The sequence below is a fragment of the Pelodiscus sinensis genome, chromosome 25, assembly GCF_049634645.1.
Source record: "Pelodiscus sinensis isolate JC-2024 chromosome 25, ASM4963464v1, whole genome shotgun sequence".
Lineage (NCBI taxonomy): Eukaryota > Metazoa > Chordata > Testudines > Trionychidae > Pelodiscus > Pelodiscus sinensis.
Genome location: NC_134735.1, coordinates 21,483,484 through 21,501,683, shown reverse-complemented (window position 1 = coordinate 21,501,683; position 18,200 = coordinate 21,483,484). Strand labels below are relative to the sequence as shown.

The 18,200-nt window shown below is 53.4% G+C and overlaps 1 protein-coding gene across 1 annotated transcript; it reads right to left on the bottom strand.

Annotated features, from left to right (window-relative positions):
• Positions 1–7,094: 7,094 nt before the first annotated feature.
• EDN2 (endothelin 2) lies at positions 7,095–12,669 on the bottom strand. Its single transcript, XM_075908673.1, has 5 exons — positions 12,515–12,669; positions 11,629–11,773; positions 10,380–10,499; positions 9,426–9,530; positions 7,095–9,056 (listed from the first exon to the last, which is right to left on the bottom strand). The coding sequence occupies exons 1-4, from the start codon at positions 12,594–12,596 to the stop codon at positions 9,488–9,490; spliced, it is 390 nt and encodes a 129-aa protein (XP_075764788.1). The 5' UTR covers positions 12,597–12,669; the 3' UTR covers positions 7,095–9,056; positions 9,426–9,487.
• Between the last annotated feature and the right edge of the window lie 5,531 nt (positions 12,670–18,200).

Below are 18,200 nucleotides of genomic sequence, written 5' to 3'. Positions count from 1 at the left end.
AAGTTCTGCCGTGTCCAAGGAACAGTTTCTGAAAAAGCAGACACGTTCTTACAGCATCCCTGTATTCCTCATTGTATGAGGAAGAATGGATGTTCTGAAAGAGGAGGGTTTTTCGAAATTTGGCCCAGTGTAGACAGGCCAAATTGTGGCAAAGCCTCTTCCCCAGAAAAGTGGGAAAAGATATGCAAATTGAGGCTTGCAATTTGTGTATCTTTTTCCAACTTTTCTTTGCAGTCTAGACATAGCCTGAGACAGAAAGAACTGTTGCAGAGTCAAGATTAGAACCCAGAACTGGAACTGGGCAGATGGCTTTTCTCACCTGTGACTATTTTTGAGATCATGGAGCTTTGTATCAGTGCACACTGGGATGAAACTGGGAGCTTTCAATATTTTTTTGATGCTGAAACAGAAAGTCTCCACACCCGGAGGGTCAGGTGTCTAAGTCACACACTCGGGATGTGAATAGCCAAGTCTCAAGAGACTGTTGGACTGAAACATTGGTCTCCCATCCTCCCGGCTAGCACCCTGTCCAGGCTACAGTCAGTCTCTGTTTCTCCCTGTATGTGATTAGAGCTGCCCCACTTCGTATGAATAAATACTCATGGAGTCAGAGAATCGGCTTCTAGAGCCCTGTAGGTAAAGCACTTGTTTGGGAGTGGGGAGACTGAGTTTAAACCCGTGTCTGTCCTGATCTCCTGAGCGCTCTGTTCTGCGGGAATGGGTTCTCTCTGCTTTTAACCAGAAATTCCATCTTGGATCTGGAACCCTTTCCCGGACACACTTCCATGGAACCTGGCACATTTCTGTGGGTGGTGGTGGGTTTGGCAAATTGGCATTTTCCAACAAAAACTCGTTTTGTCAAAAATTCCCAACCAGCTCTTCTCAGGCTGTCCTGTCTTCCAGGGACAGACTCCTTCTGCCTGTGCCAGTGCTTACATTGTTCCTGGGCTTGCCAGAATCCCGGCATCTCTAAGCTTGGTACTTCATAGCCCCAGCACCGCCGGGCTTGCCGCACCCAGTACCCCTTTCACTACAAATTCAGGCCTCGCCTGAGCACGGCTACAGAATAGGACCAAGCCACTGGAATCCAAAGATCAAAAATATCTGGGGAAAGGGAAAGATATTGCCAAGCCGTGGAGGCTCCAACTCTGTTTTGTTTTAATTACTTTTGTTTAAATATCAGAGAAAACCTTTTAGGTTTGAATTTACCACTCCCTCCCCTCCCCCCATTTACCACCTCTGCAGCCCAAAGGATGCCCTGACACGAAACTGACAATAAACCAATATGAAACTGATTCATCTAACTTCATTCTTTAAGAGAAGAGACTTTACAAATGAAAACAAACAATCTGAAGAGTAAATTACATTTTTACGTTATAAAATTGCCAGTGTGTTCCTCTGTATTGGGAAAATAGCCCACACATAATAATCTACCTATACATTTTAGAAATGCCTGTCCGTCTGTCTGTCTGTTTGTTCAAGAACTCCTAAGTGATAAGAGCTAGGACCACCAAATTTGGTAGGCACCTTCCTCTTATCCTAACTTAAAGCAAAGATCAGGGTTTTGTTGTGCCAAGAAAATGGGAGGTGCTGGGAATAGGACTGTTTTCCAGAACACAGAGAGGGAGGGGCATAGGGAGGAGGGAGGTGATACTGAGAGTGGCCACTGAGGGCAGCCGTACCACCAAGAGAGCAGCCAGCAGGGCTGGGGCTCTGCCATCTTGCCTGCCACCAAACCCGGTAAGTAGCCCCCCTGCGGCAAACCCTTTCCCCCGCATCCCCTGGCCGCAGCGGTGGAGGCAGGAAAGACCCCTGGCAGTCCGGGGGAGAGGGCTGGGGAGAGACAGAATGCCTCTAGCAGCTGGAGAGGGAGGCCGGGGGGGAGGGAGGGGAGACAGAAGGCCCCTGGTGACCAGAGGGGTTGTGGGGGAGAGAAAAAGCCCCATTGGCTGGGAGAGCTGGGGGAGAGAAAATTGCCCTGTTGGCCAGGTGGGGGGAGAGAAAAAACCTTGCCAGATGGGACCCTCTATGCTGAGCCCCTCCTCACCCCCCAAGTCTCACTCTTGCATCCCTGCCATGCTCCAGTTTCCTGCCCTGCACCCCATATCCATGGGGCCCTGCCCTGAGTCCTGCACCTACCCACTACCAGCCCCTGCTCTAAGTCCTGCAAACCCCTCCCCCGCCCCCCCTACACACCACCAGCCCCCTGCCCTGAAGGATCCAAGCAACATCGGGTAAGTCTTCTAGTATAAACTAAAGAGGACTAAGGAAAGAGATTCCAGAAGTATCTAAATTACAGAGATTGTGGCTCATCTTTCAGCCCACGCAGAGGGATGGACATGCCTTTGGCAAAGTAACGGAGGCAGGGAACACATGGGCTTTGTCTACACTGCAAGGTTTTTGCGCAAGAAGCTTTTTGAGGAAGAGATCGCAAAAGCACGTCGAGACCTCAATAGCGAATTGCAAAAGCGATGCGCTTTTATGCAAGAGATGGCCATCAGAGCAAAAAGGCCATCAGAGCACTGTGCTTTTTCTGATAGGCTCTTCTTGCGCAAGAAACCCCTGCGGAGCGTCCACACGTGCCTTTTTGCACAAGAGCTGTAATGCAAAAAGGAATTATTCCTCATGGGGCAAAAACTCTCTGTCCTGTCGATTTACTGTATTTTGGGGGGGGGGGGGTGCAAAAATGTGCTTGAGCTGTGGATGCTCTGCTGGTTTTTGTTCAAAACCCAATGTTTTTGCGCAAAAACACTTGTAGTATAGACATAGCCTGAGAGACAAGGAGATTAGCCTCCAGGGTGTCTGCCAGCTGAACATCAGATAACACTGCCCAGCACGCATCCCCCTGAGCCATGTCCCATCCACTTCTGGCTTGATTTCAGCTCCCCTGGGAGGTTTTCCAGACGTGAAACAAACAAAATGGAACAAAAAGGTCAGGAAGAGAAAAGGCCACCCAGCATTTCCCTCCTGTGTTAGTGAGGAAGGCAGGCAAAGCTCTTGCTTGCATCACTTGTTTGGGTCACGCCACACACTAGGGCTATGTCTACACTGGCATGATTTTCCGGAAATGCTTTTAACTGAAAAGTTTTCCGTTAAAGCGTTTTCGGAAAAGCGTGTCTAGATTGGCACGGACGCTTTTCCGCAAAAGCACTTTTTCTGGAAAAGCGTCCGTGGCCAATCTAGATGCGCTTTTCCGCAAAAAAAGCCCCAATTGCCATTTTCGCGATTGGGGCTTTTTTGCAGAAAACAAATCTCTGCTGTCTACACTGGCCCTTTTGCACAAAAGTTTTTCGGAAAAAGACTTTTGCCCGAACGGGAGCAGCATAGTATTTCCGCAGAAGCACTGACAATCTTACGTGAGATCATCGGTGCTTTTGCGGAAATTCAAGCGGCCAGTGTAGACAGCTGGCCAGTTTTTCCGGAAAAAGTGGCCAGTCTAGACACAGCCTCGGTGCCTTACTTGTTCTGGTTTATTTCATATACCCCTTCGGAGCACCCACCACTACAACAAACATGGGGAAAGTCAACAGAGCTCTTGTTTTTGGACCTCATGAGAGTTTTTAAAGAGCTGGCTGAGGGGATCACAGGACCATCACTGAGATGATGACACTACCAAAAGAGGGAACTTTCTGGAGTGAGCTAGAAAACTCCAAATTCCAAAAAGTAAGGTTCCCTCTTTCAGTATGCACACCTTCTCATTAACTTTCGGGAAGGGGCTATAGCCACCTTGATTGAATTGAGCTCATTAGCACTAGTCCTTTGCATAATAATGTAACACACCCATCTCTGCATGTGGCATATACCTGCCAAACTGAAGTTTCCATGTCATGCATTTGACAAAGTGGGTTCCAGTCCACAAGAGCTCATGTCCAGATACATGCGTTAGTCTTTAAGGTGCCTCAGGATTCGTCGTTGTTTTTCTGAAACACACCGACACGGCTACCCCTCTGAAAATGATCACCTGAGAATGAGTGTGTTTCTAGTATGGTCCTGAAATGACTGGTTCTTGGCCCTATCATCATTAAGGGGTTTTTTTATCCATGACTTGGAAGAAAACATAAAATTCTCACTGATAAAGTTTGCACAAAGATTGGCGGAGTGTAACAATGAAGAGAGAGGCCGCTGCTATAGAACAATCTTGATTGCTTGGTAAACGGGGTGCAAGCAAACAGTGTGCATGCTAATAAGTCTGACTGTAAATATCTACATCCGGAAACAAAGAACATTGGACATACCAACAGGATGGAGACTGTCCTGGGAAGCAGTGGCTGGAAAAGATGTAAGGGTTGAGGCAGATACTCCGCTGAACAGGGGCTCCCAGTGGGATGCTCTAGCCAAAAGGACGAACATGATCCTTAAAGGCATAAACAGGGGAATGATGAATATTAGAGAAGTTATTTTACCTGGTGTATCTTCTAGGACAGGGGCCAGCAATAAGCCAGAGGCAGTTCACCTGAGTTAGCCCCTGGCAGACCATTGCTCCTTTATTTGCCTGTGCTTCTGCAGGTCTTGCGCTTGCAGTTCCCATCACTGTCCCCAGCCTATGGGAACTGCAGGAAGTGCGACTCCCATTGGCTGGAAATGGGGATCCGTAGCCAACAGGAACTTCAAGCGGCCATCCCTGTGGAGGTGCATGTAAGCACAGGAGCTGCCCCAGGCAAATCACGTCCAGCCTGTGGACCGGCTACTGCCCACCACTGCTGTAGGAAAATAACGTGTCCAGGTTTGATGCCCACAGTTCGAATGGCGATACACTGGAAAGGGTTCAACGAAGAGGCAAAAGAACGCTCTGAGGATTAGAAAAGCTGCCTTCGAGCAGTTGACGTGGGGAGCCTGATCTGTATCTTAACACAGATAAGGCTAAGGGGAGGGGGTTGACCACAGGCTGAAAGTACCTACAAATATTTGCTAACAGCCTCTTTTGTCTGATGGCAAAGGTCCAATGGCTGGCAGGTGAAGCTGGACCAATTCACAGCAGAATGACGATGAGCATGTTTAACTCAGAGGCGACGTGAGCCTGGGAGCACTTTGCCAAGGGCTGAGCTGGATTCTCTCTCACTGTCTGTTTCTAGACCTAGAGGAGATCTCTTTCTAAAAGCTCAGTTGCAGTTCAGACAGGCACCCTGTAGCCTGGATTACACGGGTCAGCCTCCGTAATCGGAGCGGTGTCTCGCGGCCTTAGAGTCTCTGTATTTCTGATGCAGATTTAATGGCTTCTAAATAAAATGATCAAGTTTCATTCCCTGAGGGCTGCAGTCTCCCCTCCTTGCCCCTGCCAAAGAAGTTCCTCATTCCATCAATAACCACTGGAGGGAATGTGGAATAAAGTTTTGTCCAACATGTATAAGGGTGTCAGCATCTGCCTGAGTGCACTTGGTTATTCATCTGCCTGGAGGCTAATCAGAAACGAGTCTCCTACAGAATCTCCCACTGGAAGAAAACGAGAGTCCCGCACAAGGCAGGAGCATTCCTAATGCACAGGAGGCATTATTCATGGCGGGATCTAGGGCAGGGGGCGGACGCTCTCCTCTCAAACACCAGAAAGAAAGGGGGCTGGGAAGGCATCTGCTCTTCTGGGATTTTCTCCTGATTGAAGTTTTATTATTTTGTTTCTTTTCTTTTAAGCGTGGAACTTTAAAAAATATTCTTTGTTTGACCCACCTGCCCGAGTCTCTGTTTTGGCATGTAACACATTGCAGTGGAATTAGTATTCATTTCTCTCACTGCTTAAAGGATTATTAAGCTCTCATTCCCTGGGGTGCTCTGCTTAGCACAAGTCATGAACAAGGACTCAGTTTCTCAGCCAGCCTACGTTAGGATCACTCCACTGAAGTCAATGGAGCAAAGCTGGTTCCCACCAGAAACCCTTTGAAGATGCTTCTTGTTGTTAGCTCAGGCCCTAGCGGAGACACTGGCCAAGAGAGGCCAAGGACACTGGAGGGCCTCAGGGTTTGAGCATCCAGGGTGTGTCTAGACTACATGGCTTTGTCGACAGAGCCACGTAGATGAGTGTTCTCGGCAAAGGGAAATGAAGCGGCGATTCGCCACTTCATTTACATCAAAATGGCTGCCGCTCTGTGCCGATCAGCTGTTTGTCAGCACAGCGCAGTAGTCTAGACGGGGATCAGCCGACCCCAGCTCCTGTAAGCCTCGTTTCTAGCTAGATGCTCTCCCTTCCCTTGGTTAGCAGGGACACTCAGCCAGACCGGGGGTGGCTCAGAGCTGTGCCAATTTCATCCTTATTGGGAACAGGGAAACAGTCCCATTCTCACCCTGCCTGGGCTCATTCTTTGTGAAGAAAGAAGGACAAATAAAGGCTGGCCCTGACACAGCCACAAGAGACATTCCGTGTGATGTGGAAATCATCCCGGGGGACAAACGAACGAAATCATGGGAACCTCGGCTTCCTCATTCAAGAGCCCTGAGATCAGCGACAGACGTGGGCAGGTCCAGCAGGCAGCCTGGGCGCCTTTGACAGTTACTGGGGAGAAGGTTGAATGAAAGTCGGGCGAGTCCCACCCACCGTGGGTGGGTTTCACACTCATTGGTTTCAGGAGGGCGGGTCCCTTTTGAAACAAGCCGAAGCAAGCCAACAGGCGGGGAGCGTGTGTTTTGGTGGTTGAACCCCCTGCACAGTGATGGCACCGTTCAAGGGGATTCACAGCCCCAGGGCCTGCTCACTGTAACAGCAGAGCCTGCGCCTTGCCGCCAGGAAGTCTGACTGTCACTCTCCTCCGCACACTGCGAGCCTGCGATGGGGGTCATGGGCACAGCTATGCCCCCAACACTCAGTCCAGAGTATGAGCCAGTCACGTTGGAACTGTTCCAAGCTTGTGTCTCAGCTAAATAGGGCCCCCGCACTGAAACCTGGGCCTTGTGTTTTTGTAAGAAGCAAATGCACCCCCCCCCCCCCCCCATTCCTTCCCATCTTTACAGATGCATCCATGTCTCCGTTCCACCACACGGGGAAACAGCTAGCCCGGCTACGTTCTAGCCTCACCCACCACTCCCCACCTCCCTCCATTACACGCCTAGGCTCTTCCCATGCGCCACCGGCTCTCGGGGGGGCGGGGAGGCAGGAAGAAATCAGAATGTCACTTTTTGCCATCGTTTATTACAAATTCAAGTTGACGTGTTTGCAGTTTACTGTCTAAACAAAAGGTTAAAATAAATACACTGAACCGTCAGGCTGTTGCACTCCACAGCTGCATGCTCTAATTTACTCCGTTCCAAGAAGGGTCGTTCCACTAAGACCCACAGAGCAGTTGTTTGACTGTGTTTAACATACTGAGCTGTGTCATTGAATGTGCAAAGCTTCCCATTCAACCAGGAATTTATCCCAGCCTTTCAGGAGGATTTTACCCTTCAGAAGTCAAAAAAATCCCCAACCAAAAATGTGGGTTTTCTCTCCAGCTCTAGACACAAGAGGACCTGCTGCTAAAGTCCTACACGTGGGTGAGTCGGTCTCATTGTTTTAGTTCTTAAAATCTCAGCTGCAGCCATGCTTGGCATGCCCACAGGGACTAGCCTACGACAGGGATCTGGTTCTGTCCAGCAACAGCCTTTGTAAGCGTGGGTGGACAGGCGAGCCCACAGCCAAGAGCGGGCGTGCAGCAGCGATTCCAGGCGTGCGGGTGTAACTGCATTAGTGAGGCGAATGTTTTCCAGCCAGGCTCGGGAGCAGAAGTTATAGAAAATCTAAGAGCCCAACCCCCCACTGCCCCTTGGCATTTCATCAGTCTGGCAAGAGGCTCTTCTCCAGAGCAGCTCGCCTGGAGGGCCAGTGGAATGAGGATGCTCCAGGGCTGTACGTAGCTCAGTCTATGCCCATCCCTCTTGCAAGAAGCTCAACTGGCCCCGATGGCTCTTCCAGATGCAGCTGCTCTCCTCTCAACTCGGTGGGCTTTCACTTCACGTCATGCCAACCTGTCTGCTCCCTGGCTCAGGGGCTGTACCAGAGTTAGGGGGCTCTAGCTTTCCCACGAGCCTTACCTGGCACATCAGCATCATCGGTCTTGGGCCCCCACCACCTCTGCACTGCCCCCAGCTTCTCCTGGTAGGGGGTGTTCTCTGCCTAGCAGCAAGCTGGGGGCGAAGCGAAGACTAACCTAGTTGCAATGTTCTACCCAGCCAATTCCACGTCCGGGGGCGTGAGACAGCAGCCACACCCCCGTGCTGGTTGGGACAAGTAGTTTGGCTCTGAGTGGCACAAACGCGACCTGCAACACAGACCATGAAGGAGATGCAGCTCTTGAGTTTCCCCATTCACTTGCTGCAGAGCTAGATGTGCAGGATTGAACCTCGGTTCGGAGCTAAACAGACTTCTTGCAGCCTAAACTTGAACCCCTCCTGGAGAATGGGCCTCAAGCCAATGGCTTAGCAAGAGAAAGCCAGAACCGGGGTGGTTCTCCCATGGTTCTTTGTTAATGGGAATCCCAATTCATGGCACATGGGATTGTCTTTGGCAGAGCAGTAAAGAGGAAAAGTCCTAAGACGAGCCCAAGGAGGCAAGAGCCCCAGTCAGTCTAGGATGGCTGCCAAACCACACCTGCAGGAAACCCTGTTCACACACGGAGCAGGCCAGGTCTCCGACGCAGGATGTTCTGGTGCTGCCAAGTTGAACACTGAGCGAGGCTTTGGATATGCCCAAGTGCATTGACTGCAGAGGCAGTGCTGAGCACGAAGAATCCAGTGCAGAATCTAGCTGGTATCTGGCTGACAAACCGCATCTTCAGCCACCAACCTAGGTCACACCGTCACAGCATGCCCAGGGGGATCCTGTGTCCATTTGACAGCAGTCTCTGAAGGGCTGAGCAGCGCTGGGTCATTCAGCAGGAGGGCTGCTGCCTCTGCTTCTTCCACCTCTCCTGCCTTCCCCATTGGCCCCTGCTTTTCCTTGGCTTCTGCTCTTTCAGCCAGTGGCAGCTGCAGGACTCCAGATAATTCCAGGAAACAGGATTTCTACCTGTTCCGTTTTCTTCCAAGACAAGGCTGCTGGTCGAGCGTTCCTCCGAGAACGGCGCCGCCATCCAGGGCGCTGGGTGTCAGCAAGGTCCCTGTGAACAGACAAGACCAAACATTCAGCATCTCACCTGTAACTAGAGCGGAGGAGAGTGACAGCCAGTGTCCTACGCCAGTCACACGATGGGCTCTAGCCAAGTTCTGGCCTGGCAGAAGATGGGGCAGCCCTGAGAATCACAGCGCTACAATCCTAGGACAATGGATTCCCCTCTCCAGTCGAGCACGCGGTGTAAGTTACCAGACCTTTGCAGGTCCCCTGACAGGACCAGCTGGAACTGCAGTAAAAGCTACCCTTGGAATCAGAAGGGTGGGATTTCACACGCTGAGAAGGGCGGTTTAGGGGGCAGGGCGTGCCCGGTGGCAAGGTCTTGTGTATTTAGCTCCAGTGGGAACAGACTCCTTACCCTGGAGCTCTCAGAAGGCCCGTCTGTGGATGCTTCATGTCACTGCTGCGGGGATTCTTTCCCTATACACCACGGCTGGGTGGGAGCTTCAGATTCCCAAGATACCTGGAAGTCAAGCCAAGACAAGCATGTGAGCCCCTTGCTTTGCATAGGCTGGAGAGAGGCTGTTCAGTAGTGACAGATGGCAGAACATGGAGCAATGGGCTCAAGTTGCAGTCGGGAGTTTAGGCTGGATATTAGGAAAAACTATTTCCCCAGGAGGGTGGAGAAGCACTGGGCTGGTTCCCTGGGGAGGGGGTGGAGAAGCACTGGGCTGGGTTCCCTGGGGAGGGGGTGGAGAAGCACTGGGCTGGGTTCCCTGGGGAGGGGGTGGAGAAGCACTGGGCTGGGTTCCCTGGGGAGGGGGTGGAATCTCCCTCCTTAGAGGTTTTTAAGTTCCGGTTTGAAAAACACCCTGGCTGGGTTGATGAGTTGGGTTGGTCCTGTCTTGGACAGAGGGCTGGACTCTGACTCCTGAGGTCTCTGCCCACCCTAGGGCTCTAGGATTTATTCTCTTGCCCTGCAATGCAGCAGAAGGAAGTGGCTAACCCTGTGCAGAGGAGGGGCAGGGGAGTTCTGCAGAGCTCTCCCATGCCCCTCACCCCCATGCAATGGTCATACCCCAGTACTGCACATGCCAGCACTTCCTGCCAGGTGCTGCCACCCCAGCGACAGAGAGAACATTGTTTTCCACAAGCAGTAAGGAGCCTCGTGCCAGGACTTCTCCAGGAAGGTGTGCAAGCCACTGGACAGGTTCCAGCTGCTGCCTGAGAGCAGTGCAGCCACCGAAGACTGCACGAGTCCAGCTCCTCACTCTGAGCCCCAAGCCTGTGCAGAGCACCCCTTGCCTGTCAGTGGAGTGGGGGGGAGGGGTCATCCCATTGCCAGACGGTCCCAGGGACCCATCGGGCTCACCAAGGCTTTGCCTGGCAGAAGGTTGCACAGACGCTGTCCTTCGAATGTGAGCACTGGCACCTGCCGAGCGATCTCCTGCGACGCCTTGGCGGGCTTCCCAAGCCATAGGGAGCGGTTTGTCTGTTAACCAGAGAACACAAATAAGCAACTCGTCTTTACTAGCCAGCAGATCTGGCAGGCAGGCTTGGGAGGGAGCCAACTGAAGCCATAATAATAAAAACACTCATCCCTGGGCACAGGGTGAAAGCCCAATGGCATTTCTAAAGCTATAAAATCCAGCTCCCGTCTCCCACCCACCCCTTTTCTCCTCCCCAGTCCCTAGACCAGCACCAGCCAGCAGGTACCGGATGCAAGGGGAGTTTTAGCCTCCTTGTAGCCGCACAGAAACACCGATTGTTTAACTGCACAGGCAGTTCGGCTTCCTTCCATACGCTGGTCTCTAGTAGGAGTTGCCAATGCCCAGCTACAGCAAGAGTCAAAGCAGCTTCCCATCCCCTTCACAACCACAGGAAACCAGGTTGTATGCACAGGGCACGTTACAAGTGCAAAGGCAGGGCTGGCCTGTACCAGGTTCTTCTGGTCACAGCATTTATAGGCATTGACATGTGGGCACATTCCCTTTCCATCCTTGATCACAATCTGCTCCCATCACCTCCAAACTCCTCCCTGCGTCTGGGACGGGCAGAGACCACAGCTATTTTCAGAGCCAGGTGTTACTAATGACTGCACATTAGCAGGCAGACTTACAGCCACACCTAGGGAAGAATGCCTGTTTGGATTGGATAGAAAGGTGACAGCCACAGTCTGAAAACAGCCAGAGCCCTGCCAAGTCACTAGCACCCTGTTAGAAACACTGGTCTCGAAAAGGAGGGTTTGGAGTTAACGTGCAAAACAGACTCAAGTTTGTGGCAAGCTGGAATTGCCCCATTTTAGTTCCTTTACGGTGGCTATTTAAAGGGGGAAGATTTAGTAAATCCCCCCCCCCCTTGTTATTTCTATGGTCTCAATAGACTGAGTCCAGAGCTTTCACTGCCAGCTGTTTGATGACATGAAGCAAGCAGCTGTAATCCCAGGAGGAAACAGGTATTTTCTGGAGTGACCAGGTGCCCTATTTTCTGCAACAGGTGACACACAGACTGGGATTCACTCTATCCCCTCAGCACCTGGCCCGGGGCCACCAGCCAGAGGAATCAGAGAGGACTTATACAGTACCAGCAACAGTATCTGGGACTACAGTGCACGTGCTCACCCTGGGGTGTTGACCCAGATGATATCCAGGTGACAGAAGTAAATGCACTCCTTGTCCAGCCAGCTGTTGCAGGAACATCTCTTTGTCCTGGGATGCCGGCTGCTGGCCGCAGCGAGGTGGGATTCCAGGGGAGGCCGTCCCATACCTGCCGCGGAGGGAAGAGAAACGGCTCGGTCCTGCCACAGGTGGAAGCGCTGGTGACTGCGCCGTGGCATGGAAACGCTGCAGCTCCCCGGGATCAGGGGTTAGGTGCCTGTCACTTTCCAGGGCTGTTTTACAGGAGGCGCAGCCTTGCTGATTAGGCATAAAAGCGGCCATAAAAGCGCTTGCATAAGGCTGCGGGGAGCTCGCTAGAAAACGTGGAGCGAGGAGGGATTGCCGGGGGCAGCGATGTGCAAGGCGCTGCCAGCGCGCCCCGGTCACGTCCGTGCCCCCCGGGGGCTGGTGACAGCGAGAGGGGCCCTCGGAGTCCCCTGCACGTGCCTCCAGCGCGTGGCTGCGGGCCGGGAGTTTATTTAGTGATTGGAGCTTGCGGGGGAGCCGGGCTCGGGCTGCCGCCTGCGGGTGCGAGGTCCGAGCACCGGGCGCTGCAGCCGGCGCCCCGCGGGGTCCCTGGGGCGCACGAGCGGGCCGCTGTGCAGGCTGCTCGGGGGGGGGGGGGGCGCTGCAAGGTGGGTCAGCTAGACACCCCCCCTCACGTGGCCCTCAAGTGCCGGGGCCTGGAGAGCCGCGAGGGGTATGGGGGGGGGGGGGGGGGGATCTGCACGAGGACTGGAAACTCGCGCTGGAGCCGGGAGGACGCGTCCCCGGAGCCTGCCCCGGGACGCGCCGTCCCCTGCAACCGCAGCGCGATCCCAGGGCTCCGCTAAGCCCGGCGGGGCCTCACCTTCGCCCAGCAGGATGCACAGGGTGACGGCGAGCGGCAGGAGGCCCGCGGGCCGGCGAGCCACGGCGGCGGCTGGCTTCATCCCGAGCAGGGGGGAGGCCGGGGGCTGCCTGTGCCCAGAGCTGCCGGGCGCGCTCCTGGCGCTGCCGCCCCACCGGGCAGGTGCTTTATAGCGCCCCGGCCGCCGCGTCACGGCGCCGGGCCCGCCCCCCAGCATGGGCCGGGGGCGGATGAAAACAAGAGCCGAGCGCGGGCGGGGAGCCAGCCAGCAGCCCGGCCCCCCGCGTGGTTCCTAGGGACGCGGCGCTGCAGGGCCCGGCGCGGGCAGCAGCAGGTCCGAGGGGTCCCCACGTGGAGGGCGGGTCAAGCGGGACCCGGCCTGGGCGTTGGGCAGCCCCCGCGTCCGCTGCTCTCCGGGCAGGGCCTGGCCCCTGCGCCCCACCCCGAGCTGCTGGCCCGCCTGGGCCCCCTGCTCTGTGTAGCCCCGGGGCCCGCGCTCCCTCCCAGCTGCAGGAGACGGAACGGGGGGGGGGGCAGGTTTCACCCCGGGGAGGTGGCGGAGCAGCTCGCAGGTGCGCCCAGGGAGCCACCGGCCCCGGCCTGTTCAGGCGGGAGGGGAGCCGGTTTGCAAATTGAATGCACCGCGGGGCGGGGGTCAGCCAGTCTGGGGAGGCGAGACGTGTCTGGAGCAAACGGGCCTCCCGGAAAGAGACGTGCTAAAGGGGGGGGGGACTGACCCACGGGAAAATCAACCCGGGGGCCCAGCAGTGAGAAGCAAAGGCGCCAACAACCCCAGACCCTCACTGACGTGGCCCTTGAGTGAGAAGGAGAAAACCTCTTCCGAATCCCCCCCCCCCCCCCGCAGAGCCTGGGGGGCCCAGCCTGGTAGATTTTTTGTGCTGCCCCCACAGGGGAGGGGGAGAGGGGCTGGAGTGCCAGTGCGGCTTCCCAATGCTGGGGGGGGCTGAGCCTTGGGGGCCACATGCAGGTAAATGGGGGGGCGCACCCAGGCCTTAGGTTCCGCACCCCGTGCTGAAGGACCATTGCCACAGAACGATAATACGGGCGGAGGGTGGAATGAATCCCCTGGCCCTCCAGAGCCCGGAGACAGGCTGGTGCTGGAGTTGGCTTCCCCGTCACCCCGCGCTGGGTGTATCTGACGAAGCCCCCCAGCCTTGGCGAAGGCGCTGGCCCTCGGTCACTTAGACCTTCTGAACTGAGGCAAAGGCATTTATGATGGAGCCTCCCTCCTTGGCCTCTGGTGCTGTGGAATGGAAGGGGATGGCTGGAGGCAGCTCACAGGTGTGGCCAGCAGGTGGCGCCAAACAGGAGGGAGAGGGTCCCCTAACTGAGCAAACAGCCTGGCCCCCCAGCTCCCTGACCCTCGCTGGGCTCTTCAGAAGGGCATTTCCTTCCCCTGGCTTTGCTCCAGCGCTGCTTCCTCTGGCACGCGAGCACCTCGGCCACAGTCATGGCTGCAGCCTCCCAGACAGGTCACTGTCATCCCCAGGGCACAGACAGGAGGACGAGGCAGAAACGTTGCAAAAGGAGCCAGTGACTGAGCTAGGAACAGAACTGTTCCTCCAGCACAGCTAGGCCAGCCTGCCTCCTGTGCTACATGAGCAGGACTGGGCTCTGTGGCATGCTGAGCTGGTCTGTCCAGACGGCAAGGGAGGTTTCCCCTCCCGCACTGGTCAGTCAATATGGTTATGTATTAATGAGGCCAAGATTTCCTCTCCTGGCAATACCGTCTGGGCAGGGCTGGATTAAGGGGGGAGATAGCTGGTCAGCTGCCCGGGGCACCAACCTATGGGGGGCGCCTGATGGCAGCTCTAAGGTGCGCAGCGCGCCGGGGGGCGGGGCCATGCATGCACCGTGCGCCCAGAGCAGAGCCGCGCATGCGTCACACACCTGCTGCCCGGGATGCAGGAATGGCTCGAGCTGGCCCTGCGTCTGGTCTACCAGGGAAAGAAGACACAGAAGAAGAGCAAGATGGTTACAGCATGATACAAGAGCAGCAGGGTGGCTGGTCTCTAGGCAAAATCAGGTGCAAGGAAGCAAGATGGTGACACTGAATATCCATCCCCACTACTGCTCGGTGACCTACCTCTTAGCTTTCTTTAAGTGTCTGAACATAGGGGAGTGTTTGCGTTTACAGCAGAGGCTATGTCTGGACTGTGTTGCTACGTTGAGATACCAGAAGTATCCCGAAAAAACAATGCCGCGTCCAAGGAACGCATCCACTATTTTGGGAAAACATTTGAAATAGCGGACGTGCTCTTTCGCCATCCCTGTAAATCTCGTCCTATGAGGAATAAGGAATGGCTCGAAAGAGCACTTTAGTTTGAAATGTGGCACCGTGTAGACACGCCAAATTTCAAAATAGCCTCTTTTAAATTAAATTGAAAAAAGAGACGCAAATTGTGTCTCTTTTTTCAATTTTACAGTGCAGTCTAGACATAGCCTAAGTAGGCAACAGGGTGTATAACTAGTTAAACCTTCTTGCGCAATGCCGTTCTTCCTGAAAAGTAATAGGTGTAACGGCGTTGCGCAAGAGGGTTTTACTTGCACAAGAAGGGGCAGTGTAGACGCTCCTTTTTGCGCAAGAGCCTCTTCTGAAAAAAAATGGTGGCTCATTAGGTATGCAAATGAGGCTCAGCGATATTCCACGCTTACCCTCATTTGCATATTACTCATGCAAGAAGCCGCGAGTGTAGACATAGCCGAAATGTACCAGGCATTTCCCAGGTTGCAGTGGGGCTTGGCACCCCGACCCAGCACTGCAAAACCGAGGAGATGCCTTTCAGGGATATGAGGGCTCTTTTTACTGAATCAGAAGCTACTGTGGGTATGGCTACACTGCAGCTGGGCACCCACCGCTGGCCCGTGCGGGCTGACACAGACGCTAAGGGGCTGTTTCACTGCACTGTGGACATTTGGTTTGGGCTGCAGCCTGAGCTCTGGGAGCCTGCCATCCTGCCGAGTCCTAGAGCCTGGGCACCAGCATAAGCCCCTTAGCTCAAGGCCCGGGCCAGCCATGCGATTGTAGCTGCAATGGAGACATGTCCAGAGAGGGATTAGCTAATATACTTCAATGACCAAGTTGCCTGTCATCTCAATGGTCTGGTGCAGTGTAGCAGCTTCCCGGGCAGGCAGGCCTTAGGAGCAGTGTTAAGCCTGCAAACACGCTGCCATCCCTCTGGCATTGGGAAGAGGTTACTCTGCAGCCCTGCAAGACTAGAGCGTTCTCAGGGGAGTGTGTGGTGGAGCGTCTCTGGCAGGGAGTGTGCCTTTTATCGCTTTGCTCAGGGATGCTTAGGTTGTGATTCTATCGCTGTCATGAATGGACACACGTGCCTGTCAATGCCTTGAACCAGCACAGCCTGCTATAAATTATAACAAGCCCCCAAAATCCTTGTAAAGAGCCCCAAGGAAAAGCCAGGAAAGTGGGGGTGGGATCTGGGAGAGGGTATTTCCGGAAGGCTATTCAACCTGACTTAAAAGCAGGCTCAAAACGTCCCTTCACCGAACATCAGCGAGAAGAAAACTTTTCAGGCAAATTAACACAAAAGAGAAACAAACATGGGAGGAACCGAGTTAGACTTAAATTCGAATGAATCACCACGAGGAAACCCCCGTTATTCACCAAGAAGCAGGGCCTAGTGCATGGTGCAGAATGCAATGTGCCTGTTTGAGAGGTTTAATCTACTGAGTTGGGGATGAAAGGCAGCCCATGCGAATGGAGGACAGGAAGATTGTAAAGCAGGTGGCAGAGAAAAGGACAAAGCAGCTGAGGCTACGTCTAGACTGTGGGGATATCTTTTTCCCCCTTTTTTTTTTCAGAAGAGGCTTTTCCAAAATTTGTCCCAACTACATAGGGCCAAATTTTGGAAAACCCATCCCTTACGGAACATCCCTTATTCCTCTCATCGAGGAATAGATGAGAACTCACCCGCTTTTTTGGAAACTGTTCCGAAAAAGTGGATGCATTCCCTGGACTCTGCAGTCTAGACATAGCCTGAGATGATAGCCACATGGACAGCTCAGCAGCTGACATCAATGTTAGTGAAAACTGAGAGAAAAAATAAGGAAAAAGCAAAGAGGCGAGAGGTAAGAAAACCCTCCAGGATGTAAAGCAAACAAGCAGAAAGTCCTACCGAGGTAAAGGAGGGATGTTTCTAAGTCGTCTAATCTTTACACAAATGCAATAATCATGCTAAAGACAATAGGGAAACACAATAGCAGCACTGAAAGTAACCCCCAGATGGTAAGTCCAGAATTGTGTAATAGCAGAGGGATGCCCTGGCTGGGATGGCATGAGATACTCAGACTACGAACTAAGTGACATAATAAATCTCTCTTGGCTCTGATTTCCATGAGCCTCTGATTCTGATCACTGTGCTGTAAAGCGCAGAAGGTAGAGCAGGAATGCCAACATGCTGCAGGGATCCGAGGATGTTATCCACACAGAAAAGGCCCCAGGATGGTGGCAGTGCTGTTTGGAAAAGAGGAGCTTTAAGGTAATTTAGGCCTCAGTTGGAGTTTTGGGTCCAGTTCTGGGCATCATATTTCAAGAAAGATGTAGAGAAATTGGAGAAGGTCCAGAGAAGAGCAACCAAAATAATTTACGGTGTAGAAACCATGACCTATAAGGCAAGACTGAAAGAACGGGGCCTGTTCAGTTTGGGAAGGAGAAGACAGAGAGGACATGAGAGCCGTTTTCAAGTATCTAAAAGGGTGTTATGAGGAGGGGGGAGAAAACTCGTTCCCCTTGGCCTCTGACGACAGGACAAGAATCAATGGGCTTACATTGAAGCCAGGGAGGTTTAGGTTGGACATTAGGAAAAACTTCCTACCTGTCAGGGTGGTTAAACACTGGGGCTATGTCTACATTGTGCTCTCTTGCACAAGAACGTAGGCAAATGAGGCGTGGCGATGAATATTGCCACATCTCATTTGCATACTTAATGAGCCACCATTTTACGCAAGGGGCTTTTGTGCCAGAAAGAACAGTCTACGCTGCTTCTTGTGCAAAACCCCCTCTTGCGCAAGAGCCATTCTGCTGCTTATTCTTAGGCAGAACAGCTCTTGCGCAAAAGCCCCTTGTGCACAATGGCTGCTCATTAAGTATGCAAATGAGGCAAGGCAATATTCATTGCCGTGAATCATTTGCATACGTTCTTGCGCAAGAGAGCGCAATGTAGGTGTAGCCTGGAATAAATTGCCTACGGAGGCTGTGGAATCTCCCTCACTGGAGATATTTAAGAGCAGGTTAGACGGGCATTTTTCAGGGAGATGGTGCTTGGTCTTGCTGTGAGGGCAGGGGAATGGACTTGCTGACCCCTCAAGGTCCCTTTGTTCTGTGACTCTAAGGAACACTCAGAAGAGAACAGCAGATGCTACAAGGCGTGTGTGTAAAATACTAGACAGGGCCAGGAGCTGGGGGCTTACCAGGTACCAAAGGACTCAGCAGAGGATTCCTGTCTGCCAAGAGCCAGGCTGTCACTTGGAGGGTGGGAGAGCCTAGTGGTTTGAATGTTACCCTGGGATTCTGCTGTTATTTTTCATTTCCCTTCTGGCCAGAGGAGTACGTTTCCCCACCTCACTGCAAGGAGTTTCAGGCAGATATGATGAAAGGGACAAAGTGTTTTAAGGAAAGGGACACCCTGTGCAGCTCTTCTGAAAT